Below are 13,742 nucleotides of genomic sequence, written 5' to 3' on the forward strand. Positions count from 1 at the left end.
ACCAGGCACTTCAGTACCAAATACTATGCTGTTTTCCAAAAGAACCTCATTTCATCCTTGCAATGTCCCCTGGAATAGAGGCAATAACTCCATTTTATATGTGAGGAAACTAAGGTTGCCTGAGCAATTTTCACAAGGTCACATAGAGTATTAGTTAGGAGCGTGTTCAGCTACAAGAATAGCAGAGTGGGGTTTTTTTGTCTTTAACATAAAAACAAGTCAGAAGGTAGGAGTAGTCCATAGTTCAGATGATCCACATTGCTACCAAAATACCTTGTCTTTTCTCCCTACCATCAGCCGGAAGCTCCTACAATCTTATGTTCCCTATAATGTTCTCTTTAGTCTTGTCTTAAAATCTCATCAGCCAATATTTTTTCAAGCTTTACTTTTTGAAATATTTCAGAGCTCATACTACTCACTGATTTCATAGACAGGGAAGAGAGATTTGCACCTAGCAAGTTATCTGAGCTAATTAGTGAAGCCAGCCTGTCAACCATAGTTCTTTCCACCATACTAATTTTGTGGTGACTACAAGTTGCCCACCAAAATCTGTTCTCCCTTTTCCTCTTGACACATGGCTTCATTCCATTTCTTAGCCTCCTGGGTGTGGCCACATGACTAAGTTCTGGCTTCGGGGAAATGAGAAGTAAAGTACCACTGGAAGGCTAGGCCTGGAGGCCCTGTGTGTTCTGCTCTGTGCTCTTTTTCCCCTTCCTAAGGGCTGCAGCCAGTGGTCACCCAGCTTGGACCATGGCAGGGATGGAAAGGAAACATGATATAAGGAAACTGTGTCCCCGAGTGACCGCTGGGACAGTTTGGACCTGTCCCACTGACCTAGACTGCTCACTTCAGAAATGTTAACTCCCTTCAGAGCTGTTATGTGAGAAACAAACGTCTTTGTTCTTTTAGTCACTGTATTAAAGACTGTAAGTCTCTTTGTTGCAGCAGCTTACCCTTGTACCAATACAACTATTTGCAAGGCTATTCTGAGTACGTACAGTTTTCATTCCATCTCTTTGTACATTTTCAGAATAGTATTACAAATGATCAGTTAGCCACCTTTTAAAAAAATAATAATAATAAACAGTTCTAATGACCCAAGTAGGTGATAAATAATGAAATTCCTTCCTGTGGCTACTATCACCCAAATTTCTTCTTCCTGGTTAAAAGCTATTTAATGAATAAAGCTGATCATTTAGAGACCCACTTAGATTTCAGGCAATCAACTCAACAGATATTTGATTTCTAAATAGGTTATTGCAATTATAAAAGTTTGCTTTCTAATTATTTTATGTTGTGTTTTAAAGAGAAAAATCTTGTCAAATGTGGAACTGCGGCTAAGAATACAAGTAATTGCTGAGAGTTACAAAGGATCAAACTATATACCCAGACCATAGATGAACTGTTCTCTTGCTTAGCACTAAAAATTAAGGAAAATCTTTAGACTAAGAATCTAGTTCTTTTCAAAATATCTCCCACTTGCTTAAATGTGTTGTCTGAACCGCAGACATTGTATAAAGCCTAGTCAAGATTCTCACATGTCAATTATATTTCAGTAAAGAGATTCTTACTGACAGAGCTAGGTGAGCCTAATAGCTCACTGAGTGTTAGAACAAATTACCAGAGAGAGCACTGCTATAAGGTGGACACTGGATACCTACATCAAAGGGATTAGCTGAAGTCAGGGCACAAAATGGCCTTCCAAATTCTCCTTACGGGTTGCGGCAGAGAGCCCATAGCTGGTCTCATGGTCCTTTCCTGATCCCAAACAAGATATATTTTGAGGTTTACTAGTGATTGAGATTTGAATGAGAGACCTGAGTTTTTTTCCTGGCTTTACCACAACTTTGTGACCATGGAACATTCACATTTTGGGTATCAGTTTCCCTATCTACCCAAGAAAGTGCTAAAGATTCTTTCATCTCTATATTTGAACAATCTCTGGGAAGAACTGCTTTCCTTCCTGACCCTCAACAGCAGTCATTCAGAGAAGGAGAAATTACCTCAGGACACTGACTCAGACCAAGGTACCAAGCAGATTTCTAGAAGTTCTGACTTCCCAAGGCATTCTGCTGCTGGTGAAGGAATTCCATATTGCTGACTTTAGTTTCTAAGAAGAATACAATGTTTTAAACCTAGCAGGTGCTTCATTAGGCACTTTTATTTTTTTCTTTCAAGAAATTTCTGGTTTCTGTCATAGGAAAAACAAGTTCAAGTTACCATTGCAGTTATTTCAGATGGAAGGATTAAAGGTTTTCTGAGATAGGATTATTAAAACTAGTTTTTCCTGCTAGTTCATTGAAACTTTTTTCAGCTTTAGAACATATTTAGCAACTTGAGTCAAGAGCATTTAAGAGAGACTAAGGTTCCACCCTAAAACCAGACAGCTTAACACAGTGCTCAACAACTTGAGTGGTTTAGTCCACTGTCTCACCTCATTCCCAGCACTGCCACTTACTAGCTGCACTCCTTTGCTAAACCTCAGTTTCCCCACTGATGAACTGGAAAAGAAATAGCATCTTCCTCTCGGGGCTGTGAGAAAAGATAATGTATATAAAATGCTTGGCAGCTGAATGAAGTTCAGTATACAAAAATGAGTGATCCCTGCTTATAGCCTGGGGTCAATCTGGGGGCTCTCAGGTGGGTGACTAAGGTTAAAAACAGGACATCTGACAGAGATGACAGGAGAAATCCAAGCATACCTGGTATTGCCACACTGGTATTACCACCAGGTAAGGTGACAGATTAAGACTTTACATGCTATCTTTTCGGTAAGGAGTGAAAATACAAATATATACTTGTAATTTGCTTGGTTTTGCCTTTAACAACTCGAGAAATATGTAAGACACTATAAAGTGATTACCTTTTTTTTTAAAGATTTATTTATTTATGCATACAAGAACTGGGGTACAGGCCAGAGGTGTGGGGGGTGGGTGAGAGGATTCACCAGAGACAGTGTGGGGAACAGAACAGGCAGATTGACAGAAATACACTGCTGAGGGGAGTAGCGGGCGAGTCAGGAGAGGTCTGCTGCACCATGTGGGTAGCTCCTTGGCCAGGGATCGAACTCATGCTGCAGTGGCTGTGGATAGCTCATAGGTTGCATCTTAACTCCTTGTGCCACCAGGGAGGCCTTTAAGTGATTATCTTTGAGGGAAGAAGGGAATGGAGACAGGAACAAGATTTCTCCCAAATGTCTTTTTATATCATTTTGATTTATGAACTATGCAACAACTCTAGTGAAAAGTACTTTTAAAAGATGTTTTAGGGCCTCCCCAGTGGTGCAGCGGTTGAGCGCTGGGTTGCGAAGCTGCCCGCAGCCTCTGCAGCTCCAGTAGATCACCGGCCTCTGGGTGAGGGTCCCACATGGCGCGCAGACCTCTCCTGCCGCCCGTTGCTCCCCTCAGCGTGTACTTCGTCAAGTCTGCCTGCTCTGCTCTCCGCTCTGTTCTGGTGGATTCTCTCACCCTCCCGCGCTTCTGACTGTACCCAGTGCTTGTATGAATAAATGAATTTTTTTTTTCTGTTTTTAAAAAGATGTTTGAAAAAGTACGTGGGAGGGATGATGGACTTTAGCACTGTTTAAAAAGGTTAATCAAGTTTGAGAGTTCTTTACTTTGTCCTCTCCTTGTCTACTTGGCTAACAATACAAGACTTACCAAGAATTGTTTTTTAAGGTCCAGCAGAAATGTTCCTTCTTCCCACCATCACTTCCTGTCCCCTTCAAAGTGATATTCTACACAGCTCTTGGTCTTTGACTTCTCTTACCTAGAATGGTTGTTTGTGTATATATACATTATTTAAAAGCTTCTGGAAAGCAAGAATCACATCTCATTTTATTTCTAATTTCCCCCAGACCAGTCCAAGATCTCTCATATAGTTGATTCTGAACAAATAAAATACTGCTTGAGTGGGGAGTTACTGCTTAATGGATAGGGAGTTTGTTTGGGGTGATAAAAATGTCTTGGAAATGGTGGTGGTAACTATGTAACTTTGAAAATAATGTTGCTATATGCTTAACTTTGTGTTAGACACATAACATATATAAACTTAACGGTGCTCAGGCCTCCCTGGTGGCATAAGGGGTTAAGCACTGCACTATGAAGCAATCTGCAGCCTCTGCAATATGAGTTTGATCCCCCACCAGGCAGCAACCCAAATGGCACACAGACCTCTCCTGCCTTGCACGCTGCTCCCCTCAGCAGTGTATTTCAGTCAGTCCACCTGTTCTGTTCCCACTCTCTCTGGTGAATCCTCTCACCCCCCACATCTCTGGCTGTACCCCAGCTCTTGTATGCATAAATAAATCTTTAAAAAAAAAAAAACCTTAACACTGCTGCCAGCAAAGGTCACTTCAGAGGGAGTTCCAACTGGAAATACCTTAAATCTCTAGTAAAAGTCCTCCAAATATCTTCCAGGAATATACTAAGTGTTCCATAAACACTTGCTTTAAAAAAAAAATGATAGCAGGGCCACCCCTGGTGGCACAGGTGGCTGAGCGCCGTGCTGTGAGGCTGTCTGCAGCCTCTGCAGTGCAGGTTCGATCCTGGCCGGCAGGCAAGATGCCCACATGGTGCAGCAGACCTCTCCTGTCTCGCCAGCTGCTCCCCTCAGCAGTGTATTTCATCAGTCTGCCTGTTCTGGTCCCCGCTCTGTCTCTGGCAAATCTTCTCACCTTTCCACATATCTGGCCTATACCCTGGTTCTTGTATAAAGAAATAAAAATCTTTTTTAAAAAATGATAGCATACTCATATGAAGAGTGGCAAGTGTGAGGAAAAGCCATCATGTTGATAACAGAGCATATTGTATATAAGATAGACATGAATTCATTCATTCATTCACTCATATTTAAGGACTACAGAGGCTCTTGCAAACTTTTTCTTTATTTACTTTTCAATAAAAATAGATTCTTAATTCAACAGAGAGCAGCGACAATAATTATCAAACAACAATTATCAACAAATGCCAAAGTCTTTAGTTTTCAAGTCCCATGTCACAATTACCTTGGTCTGATTCTCTCCTTTGCTACAGAATTCCAAGAAAAATGGTTTGGGTCATCTTACTCTCCTACCAGGGCTGGTTCTTTCCTGCCACTCACTCAAATCCAGAACTCCTGATTTGTGGCTTCCAATGCTTCAGTCCTTTATAAAATTGTACAGAAATTTGCTATTTTTAGCCAGATTCTGAGACATAAAGCTTGTTTTTTAAGGAATATAGCGAATCTTGGTATTTATCACAAAAAAGATCCTCAAGTAAAAAGGCAATCTGTGCCTTAAAAAAAAAAGGATCCTATAACATTAAAAAAAAAAAAAATCCCTTCCTAATTACCAGACATATCAGCCACACAAGTAGTTGACAAAATCTGCTGCTTCCATGACAGAGAACACGAGTTTAAACCACACCACTGAGTGGAAGAAAATGGTGGGAGCTTTCTGCACAGCACTCCTCAGTCCAGAATGAGAGACAGATACAGCCCTTCTTCCAGAACTGGATTCCTGCCACCTTTCCAAAGGCCACTGGACTTGTTTTTTAAACACTGGACTTCAGCTCTTCATCATTCTGCCCTGGGGATCCCTTCTCTTTAAGCTCATTGTCACAATCTAGGGAAACACACTGACTTTCTATGGGGGTGATGGCATCTGAGTCCAGTCTTCTTCTTTTCTTCAGTTGGTACACATGGGATTTGGACTTTATATGTGCTAAAACAAAACCAAAACAAACAAAAAGTCATTAGAATTTTCTAGACTTAATCCTAGCAGTGCATAAGATTAACTACACAATTCTTTAACAACAGGATTAACACATGCATTGATATTGCTACTTTTTTGCATTTAATTTTTTTCCTATTTATTTTTAAACATACTTGTTTATTTTTTCACAATGCAGAATGTCCCCCCCTCAGGTGCAATCACATAGTTTTCCACCACCTAAGTGCCCACAGTCCTCCACCACACTCTACTGTACTTTCTTCCTCCATTGTTTTCTACTCTCCCCTTCTATCTCCCCACCCCCCACTGAGTGTCTCAGATCTACAGTCTCCTTTCAAGGGACAGCCTTACAGTTTATCTTTGTCTGATCCTGTTTGGTTTCTCTAGATTCATAAGTGAATCCATTGGTATTGATCTTTCTCCTTATAGGTCACTTAGCTTAGAACAATCCCTTCCGGTTTCATCCACGTTGCCACAAATGACATGAGTTTATTTTTTTTTGATCACTGAGTAGTATTCCACTGTGTATATATACTACAACTTCTTGATCCTATAAACACAGGTGTGCAGATTTCCTCTCCAATGAATTTTTTGTGCTCTTTGGAAAGATAGCTAGTAGTGGAATTGCTGGGTCATATGGTAAATCCATTTACAGTCTTTTGAGGAATCTCCACACTTCTTTCTATAGGAGCTGGACCAGTCTACATTCCCACCAATAGTGTAACAGGGTTCCTTTTTCTCCACACCCTCACCAGCACACCAGCAAATCAGAGAAACCTACCATGTATCAAGTGAATCCTTCTAGGTGCTTTATGTCACTGATCCTTCACAACAATCTTTCAGGACAGTACTATTCAGTTCATTTTTTCATAGAAAGAAACTGAAATTCACAGAAGTCTTAAGAGTTTATCCACGATCACACAGAAGGTAAGCTCTCTGGCTTACCTAGAGCCTCAAAAAAGAGACCCAATTTCCCAGAATCAGGCTTCCAATATGGGGCTGATTCCTGTTACAGACACATTTGAACTTCCACAGTGAAAAAGTCACAAATCCAAATCCTGTCTCTATCTGTCCTGCCTCAGGCCTACAGCACCCAGCGCTGCCTTTCCACTTCTCCCTTGCTAGAACAGGGACATCCATATGCCTGGGTCAGATAAGCCATTTGAAAGACAAACCCGCAAGGCTCATATTCTCCAAGCACACAATGCTCCAGAGAGATAACAAGAAGCATTCTCCTCTGATCACTTTTGAGGGTCCATAGAAGCAGTAAAACTGAAAAGCCACTGCTGCCTGATATCAATTTCTGACCTCTCACCCCAGCAGTCCTAACCTGCTCTGATGAACTCACACTAGCTCCCTTTAAAAACTAACCTATTCTTTCTCAAGAAGATCTTATTTGGGAACACCCAAAGAGAGAGACTAGATTAAGTTCTCTTTTACACATTTATTAAAAACATTTTTAAGGGTTTAGAAGCAAAAATAAGTAAGGAGGAGGTTAGAAGTCAAAGAAAAGTTGAGTTGGGGAGAAAAGTCAGCTTTGTTCTCCAGCTAGTGCCTAAGGCAAAAAATGGGCTTCTGGACTGGCTCTCCATGGCAGCAGGAGATGGGAGCAAGGACTTGACAGATGGCACTATAGAAGGGCTTACACAAGCTAAGCTCACAAAGGCTCACAAATGTTGCTTCTCTAAGGCTATCCCTGAAGGACATTCGACAAATCGAATCACTAAGTTTCCTTTAGAAAAAACAATCCGACACTCTCTTTCTCTTTCCCTTTCATCATTATAAACCAACGACAATCGAGGCTTCTTCTGCTGCTCGGGCAATCACAGCCGTCCCCAGTCTCTGACAATGGAGCTCATTTTGCCAGAGTTACCAGTTAAGAGAACTAATCATTCTATTGGTTGGTATGGGGAGAAAAATCTATTTCTATAAGAATCCCACGCAAAGCAGTGCTCTGAACAGAAGGATTCTAGCTGCTGGGTATACTACAAGCCCTACTATGGCTAAAACGAATGAGTTTCTAAATGCAATGTAAATTCAAGGCTTGGAGGCCAAGGTCCTTTGGACTGATTTGATAACTATAGAAATCTGACAGGGGAGTTCAGCGTGAAGGCAGGGCTAAACCTGGGTTAAACAGTATCTTAAAAAGAAAATACCTTGACTACCTTCTTTACACAAGTCTGACAATCTTACTGTCACAATTTCCCTAACGCTTTTCATTACATAATTTTAACACTACCATTTCAAAGTATTAACTTAAAAATGACAGGAGATACCACTTTTGAAGAATGTACTCATGAGGAATAAATGCACTTCCTGCCCTTCCCAGTTGTTTCTGTTTCTTAATGGTTCCTTGGGTGAGGTGCCTATTAGTTTCCCATATAATCCTATTGATATTTCACCCCCACTGAGATCTAAACAGTAAAGGTCAAGAAGGCAGGATCACGAAAGTCAAAGGAGCTCTGGGAAGTAAACTGCAGACCTCTCAGTATAACATATCTACTTTAGCTCAAGTTGGAAGCATGTGATCTTCCTTTAAAGTTCAGAATAGGGCCTCCCTGGTGACACAACCTAGGAGGCTATCCGCAGCCACTGCAGCATGAGTTCAATCCCTGGCCAGGGAGCAACCCACATGGCTCAGCAGACCTCTCCTGGCTCACCTGCTGCTCCCCTCAGCAGTGTATTTCACTCAGTCTGCCTGTTCTGTTCCCCACTCTGTCTCTGGTGAATCCTCTCACCCCCCCACACCTCTGGTCTAGACCCCAGTTCTTGTGTCAATAAATAAATTAAAAAAAAAAAAAAAGTTCAGAATACAATGTATTTTCCCAATTTGGGAAGATCTCCATGAGGTCTGAGCACAAGCTCTTAGAGAAATCTGGCCATCCCTTTACCAACAAGCATTGAACCTTGCAAAGACCTTGAATCTCATGGATCAGTGGGACCCACCCTTATAGAATTCTCCATGCCTTCCCTACACTCTACCTGCCCATTCTCGGTCCCCAAGGATGATTCGATCGCAGAGGTCACATGTATGATAACTTCTCTTGTTCTCAGTTTCATTGCATAACATCTTTATTGGAGCTGCTGCGGGTTTAAGGCCCTGAAAGAACAAGGGGGGACAGGGAAGAAGCATTCAATTCAAAAAGATTTGGTTATCATTCTCTGATAGTAAAGGAAGTAGGATTTTCCCACAGTTCCTTTTTCTCATCCTGAGAGCTGGTAGGTTGTGAACAGACTTCAGTAAAAACCTTTCTAAATGTGAAAGTAGAAATGTAGCCTTCAGAGACTGAAAAGCAGCCAGCCCTTCTGTGCTGCTCCATGGAAAAGGTGACTTCGTTCCCCGATATAGCAACAAAGGTATCGGCTAAGGAAAGCTATCCGAAAACCAGACAACAAACCGTACCATGATTAATAATCACCTGGATGAAACTTTGCACGATTTCAAGAGCAGGTTCAAGAACAGACTCCTCCCACTTGGAGACATCAGATACTTTTAGACCATACACTGGGGGAACACTGGGACCGGGTCCTAATGATGACAAAGAAAAGGGGTGAGAAGTCAGCCTCTAAAACCCAATCTATTCTGCTCTCAGGACTCCATATTCTCTAGGGAAAGAATCAGGGCCAAAGAAATAAACATTCTGACTATGTCATTCTAACTAGAAGCATGAACCGAAAAGCTACATGCAATCCAAGAAAGATCTAGAAGAATGACTGGCCTAAGCCAAACATGTCTAACTGTATAATCCAGAGATTCAGGTGTAGGATCTTCTATATCACTCAGGAAAACAGAATAGGGTTCTAGCTATAGACCCCTGTGTGAGCTACAATAAAGACTATATCACATGAGGAGAAAAATAACTGTTCAACATAAATGCCTGCCCTAAGTTCTATATCAATTTACAATTGATATATACCACTCTCTGTGGGAATAGAGTTCAGTTTTCTTTAGGAACAGACGCTAATCTCAGGTCTGTACATATCCCTTCAGCAGTCTGGCATTCAGGAAACTCACTGATACCCTACCCACAAAGAAGGACCAGAACAGTTTCAGTCAATGAGCCACTGATTCTGAAAACTATAAAGATGTCGTGGAATTGAACCAGGTGAACTCCTTCTTCTAGGAAACAGATCTAGAGGAATATTCAAGAAACATCCTCTGATAAATACTTCTGAATGGAGGTGCGCCTGGAGGCAGTCAAGAGTATAGCTACAAGCATTTCATCCACTGGAGTCAGCCATGTTTAGTTTATCTGGTAGCTTCCCCAGTCTAAGGACACACCACATTGTCTTCTGCAGTTAGGTGAAGTCAGTGTGCCTAAAGGCAAAGAGCATCGCCCCAAAGACAAAAACATCAAAGTCCTTGGGATGCCAACGGCTGGCAGGTGCTGGTCTTTTGATTGCGCCAACCACAAATAAGATTCTTCATAAACTGGACTGGGCTGCACCTGCCACCACACGGAAAGGTGAGACTGGGAGGGTGCAGGCAGCATCCACAGCACACCTGGCCTTGGCTAAGCTCTGCACCTGTTTCCAGGCCACTCTATATTTTCCTTTCCCCTCTAAGTCCTTTTGTTGGGCTTCTGTGCCCTGTCTAAGCACCTTTCAACAAGTTCTCGGCTCCCAGCTGCTATTTCTGGCTTAGGTCCAAGGCCAAGCTGGGGTGGGGAAGTCCCTCTGGCTTCTTGCCAGAACCATATCCCAGCAGACCAGCCCTGGCCAATCACACACAGCTCCTGATTTACAAGGCAGCTGTGCCTTTCACTCTAGCACCAGGACTGTGCCGGCATACACATGAATGAGGAATGGGCATATGATGCACTGTGCCATCAACCCCTCCTGACTCAGAGACGGGGGAGTTATTGTGGCTTCACCACAGAAGGAAGTTCCAAACCATTACAAAAAAAACATCTTTTGTTACAGACTAATTGTCAGCCCTGGGGAGAAGAGAAGCTGCATTAGAAACCTGCAGGGGTGAACTTCAATTTCAGCTGATGCAAAGACTCCGTCTATCTAACAGCACATGCGAGAAAGCAGGATAGTAGAAGAAAATGTAAAGAGCCCCCGGCCCCAGAACTCCACTGGCTAGCTCTGGCAGAGAGTGAGAGCTGGAGAGAGAACATCAGCAATGCAGTGGTCAAGACGCAAATCAGGGTGTTCATGTTCAAAGACACGAGGAGCAGGGGTGGAGACCTAAGCTGTCCTTATCTGTAATCGGAAGCAGAAGTCCAATGGCAAAGGTAAATAGTGGATGATTCGGAAACATATTAAAAGTGTCCACGAGATAAAGCTGGGGTTTCACTCATGTTTAATCTCCATTAAATTACTCTCCTTTAAGTTCATAACCACACAATTTCTTATCCAAGGCCCAATACTAATGCTGTCCAGCTAAAATTATAGCTAAAGGAAATAAGAAGAAAGTTATGAAGAATGTGGACTTTAGAGTCAGGCCCATGTTCAACACTCTACTACTCTTTAGCCGGGAAGTTTCTGGCAAGTTATTTAACCTCTTTATTTAACTTCTCCTTTTCCTTATCTGCAAAAAGAAAAGACTTGAAGACTCTATAACATATTGACAGCAGCAACTTTAGTGCCAAAGATATAGTACAGAGTCAAAAGAATGAGAATTTCCTTCCCTTTTCTCTTTACGCAAAAGTTAAAGTTGAAGCACCATATATCTGAACGATGCTGCTGCTACTGGGAGAACTGGGAAAGGTTGTGTCTCTATGTACTGCTCATCTAGTCCAAGAACCATTTTAATTAGGAAAGCCTCCTTAGGGAAATCTGACTGCTAAAATCAACCCTTAGCACCAACTCTGTTAAGATGGTTCTGCTATTTTGTTCCTATTTGTCTGCGGACAGTACTGTGTGGTCTAGGCACAAGGCATTCTTTCATTGCAAAATGTTTTCAAAGATATCACAAAAAGATATTCCCTCACAAAAGACCTTCCTCCAGGTCCTGTCCCAAATCCTAGAATGGGTCCATAAACTAAAGTTCATTTTCTGGGTGAGCTGAGAACATCTACATTCTATTGAAAAGAAAGCCAAGGGTAAAAGAAAAACATGAGACTTACTACTCAAAAAGCGATTTTTAACCCATCGGTTCTGCTTCCGGGCATATCTCTTCGTCACTTGTTTCAGAGCCTCAATACCTAAAACATAAGGTATATTTAAGAACCTCTAAGTATGTACTACTAATTCTACTAATACTCCTGTCGAAAGGCAGGCCCTCCCAGCCCAGCAGAAGGGACATCTGCCATGGCAGCACACAGCGAACACGTAGTACATTCAAAGTTCAACTCTGAACTGAAGGCCGTTTGGGACTCTGCAAGCCTCAGCTCTTTCTCAGACCATACCCACAGGGCACTCTGTCACACAAGGATGTCCAGGGCTAATTAGATGGAGGAATTCACACCTTTCTTTAGAAGCTGGTTACTAGTCTCTGGTGTGCATTTTCCCTCAGTGATCAGGTACTCGTGAAATTCCTTGAAGCCAATTGATTGGAAGATACCATGTTGATAGTCCTGGCTGGGAACAAGAGAGCATCAACAGGTGAGTTACTGCATCTGAGAGTTAACAGGGGCCATGGAGGTGATCTAGCTAAACACTTTCATCTCACAGATGAGAAACTGAGATCTTCAGCAGTTATTTCCTCTCTGAAATCCTTCTTCCTTCACACCACACCAGTTCTAGGTTACTTTCCTTGGAAATTAACTCCTGGGAATGTCTGACAGATTAGAAAACTGCAACTGTAACCATATAGCAAACATCCTTCCTATAAATCTTGCCAATCCCAAGGACAAAGGCTAGTAAACAAGCAGGCCCAAAGCCAGTATTATGCTTATCTTCTTTTGACTATAAGTTAGGACTGGAAAGTAGATCAAAGTAATAGCCAAAACCTCACCTATTTTCAGCAACTTTCTTCTCATTATAGCGTCTGTGAAAATCTCTTAGTTCATCCAAGAGCCCAGCAGCAAGCATGTCATCCACCCTCTTATCCAAGCGCTCATCTAGAACTTGAATCAAATGAGCCCATCAACCAGTAAGACTCATTAGGTACCAACTATATACACTTATATGATGAAGAAAAACTGCCACAAAGAGGATTGTTTCCAAATGGAAGAAAGGGTTCAGCATCCAAAAATTCAGCATCCAAAATCCCCTGGTGGCGCAGCATTTGAGCGCTGGGCTGCAAAGCTGCCCGCAGCCTCTGCTGCACTGGTTCGATCCCCAGCCGCAGGGTGAGGGTCCCACATGGCGCGCAGACCTTTCCTGCCGCCTGCTGCTCCCCTCAGCAGTGAGAGGAGCCTGCTCTGCCTGCTCTGCTCTCCCCTCTGGCTCTGGTGAATTCTCTCACCCTCCCACTGCTGAGGGTGAGACTGTACCCACTGCTTGTATAAATAAATAAATAAATCTTTAAAAAAAATTATACAACAATTCATTTTTAGTCACACTTAAGACTCTGCAACTCCAGTAAAATGAGCCAGGATGAAGTATATGTCTTCTTAGAATATAAAGAGAAAGCATGCAATTACAGTTATTAGCAAAGACAAGTGTTTTATTCTCACATGGAATGTATATCCATCATTTATTTTAGAAGCAGCTAAGAGCCCCTCTGGTATACCTTCTTAATTTTCTCCAGTGTATTTGTTACTCTACTTTGTGTTATTTCACATTTAAGAGCTCTCAGATGACAACCTGGATAGAAGCAAGGAATTTTAATCCACAGCTATTCTAGGTATATCTTGAACTACTGAGTAGACAAAGGAATGAAGAGTAAAGGGTCACAATCCTTCAGATGTGTCATTATCACAGAAATGCTGCACTGTAGGACATTTTCATTTACAAAAATTTCATTAAAAAATTACCCGTTCTTATAAACTAATAACTGAGATTAAATTTAACCACAAATGTTCACCATTTCTTTTTTTTTTTTTTTTAAGATTTATTTATTTATACAAGCATTGGGTACAGTCAGAAGCGCGGGAGGGTGAGAGAATTCACCAGAGGCAGAGTGGGGAGCAGAGCAGGC

General features: G+C 41.9%; 1 protein-coding gene across 2 annotated transcripts in view; it reads right to left on the reverse strand.

Annotated features, from left to right (window-relative positions):
- Nucleotides 1-4,845: 4,845 nt before the first annotated feature.
- TRIT1 (tRNA isopentenyltransferase 1) overlaps nucleotides 4,846-13,742 on the reverse strand; it is a 34,148-nt gene continuing 25,251 nt past the window's right edge. Inside the window, exons 6-11 of one of the 2 annotated variants that reach the window (XM_054691013.1) lie at nucleotides 12,615-12,726; nucleotides 12,126-12,238; nucleotides 11,785-11,862; nucleotides 9,130-9,239; nucleotides 8,693-8,810; nucleotides 4,846-5,701 (exon numbers count right to left, since the gene is read on the reverse strand). In XM_054691013.1, coding sequence (XP_054546988.1) covers nucleotides 5,532-5,701; nucleotides 8,693-8,810; nucleotides 9,130-9,239; nucleotides 11,785-11,862; nucleotides 12,126-12,238; nucleotides 12,615-12,726 — 701 coding nt within the window. In that variant the 3' untranslated portion in view covers nucleotides 4,846-5,531. Of the gene's footprint in view, nucleotides 5,702-8,692; nucleotides 8,811-9,129; nucleotides 9,240-11,784; nucleotides 11,863-12,125; nucleotides 12,239-12,614; nucleotides 12,727-13,742 lie in introns of those variants that run through there. The other variant, XM_054691014.1, reaches the window with a different exon arrangement.

The sequence above is a fragment of the Talpa occidentalis genome, unplaced genomic scaffold (genome assembly GCF_014898055.3).
Source record: "Talpa occidentalis isolate TD23 unplaced genomic scaffold, MPIMG_talOcc4v2.1 talOcc4.9, whole genome shotgun sequence".
NCBI classification, from domain to species: Eukaryota; Metazoa; Chordata; class Mammalia; order Eulipotyphla; family Talpidae; genus Talpa; species Talpa occidentalis.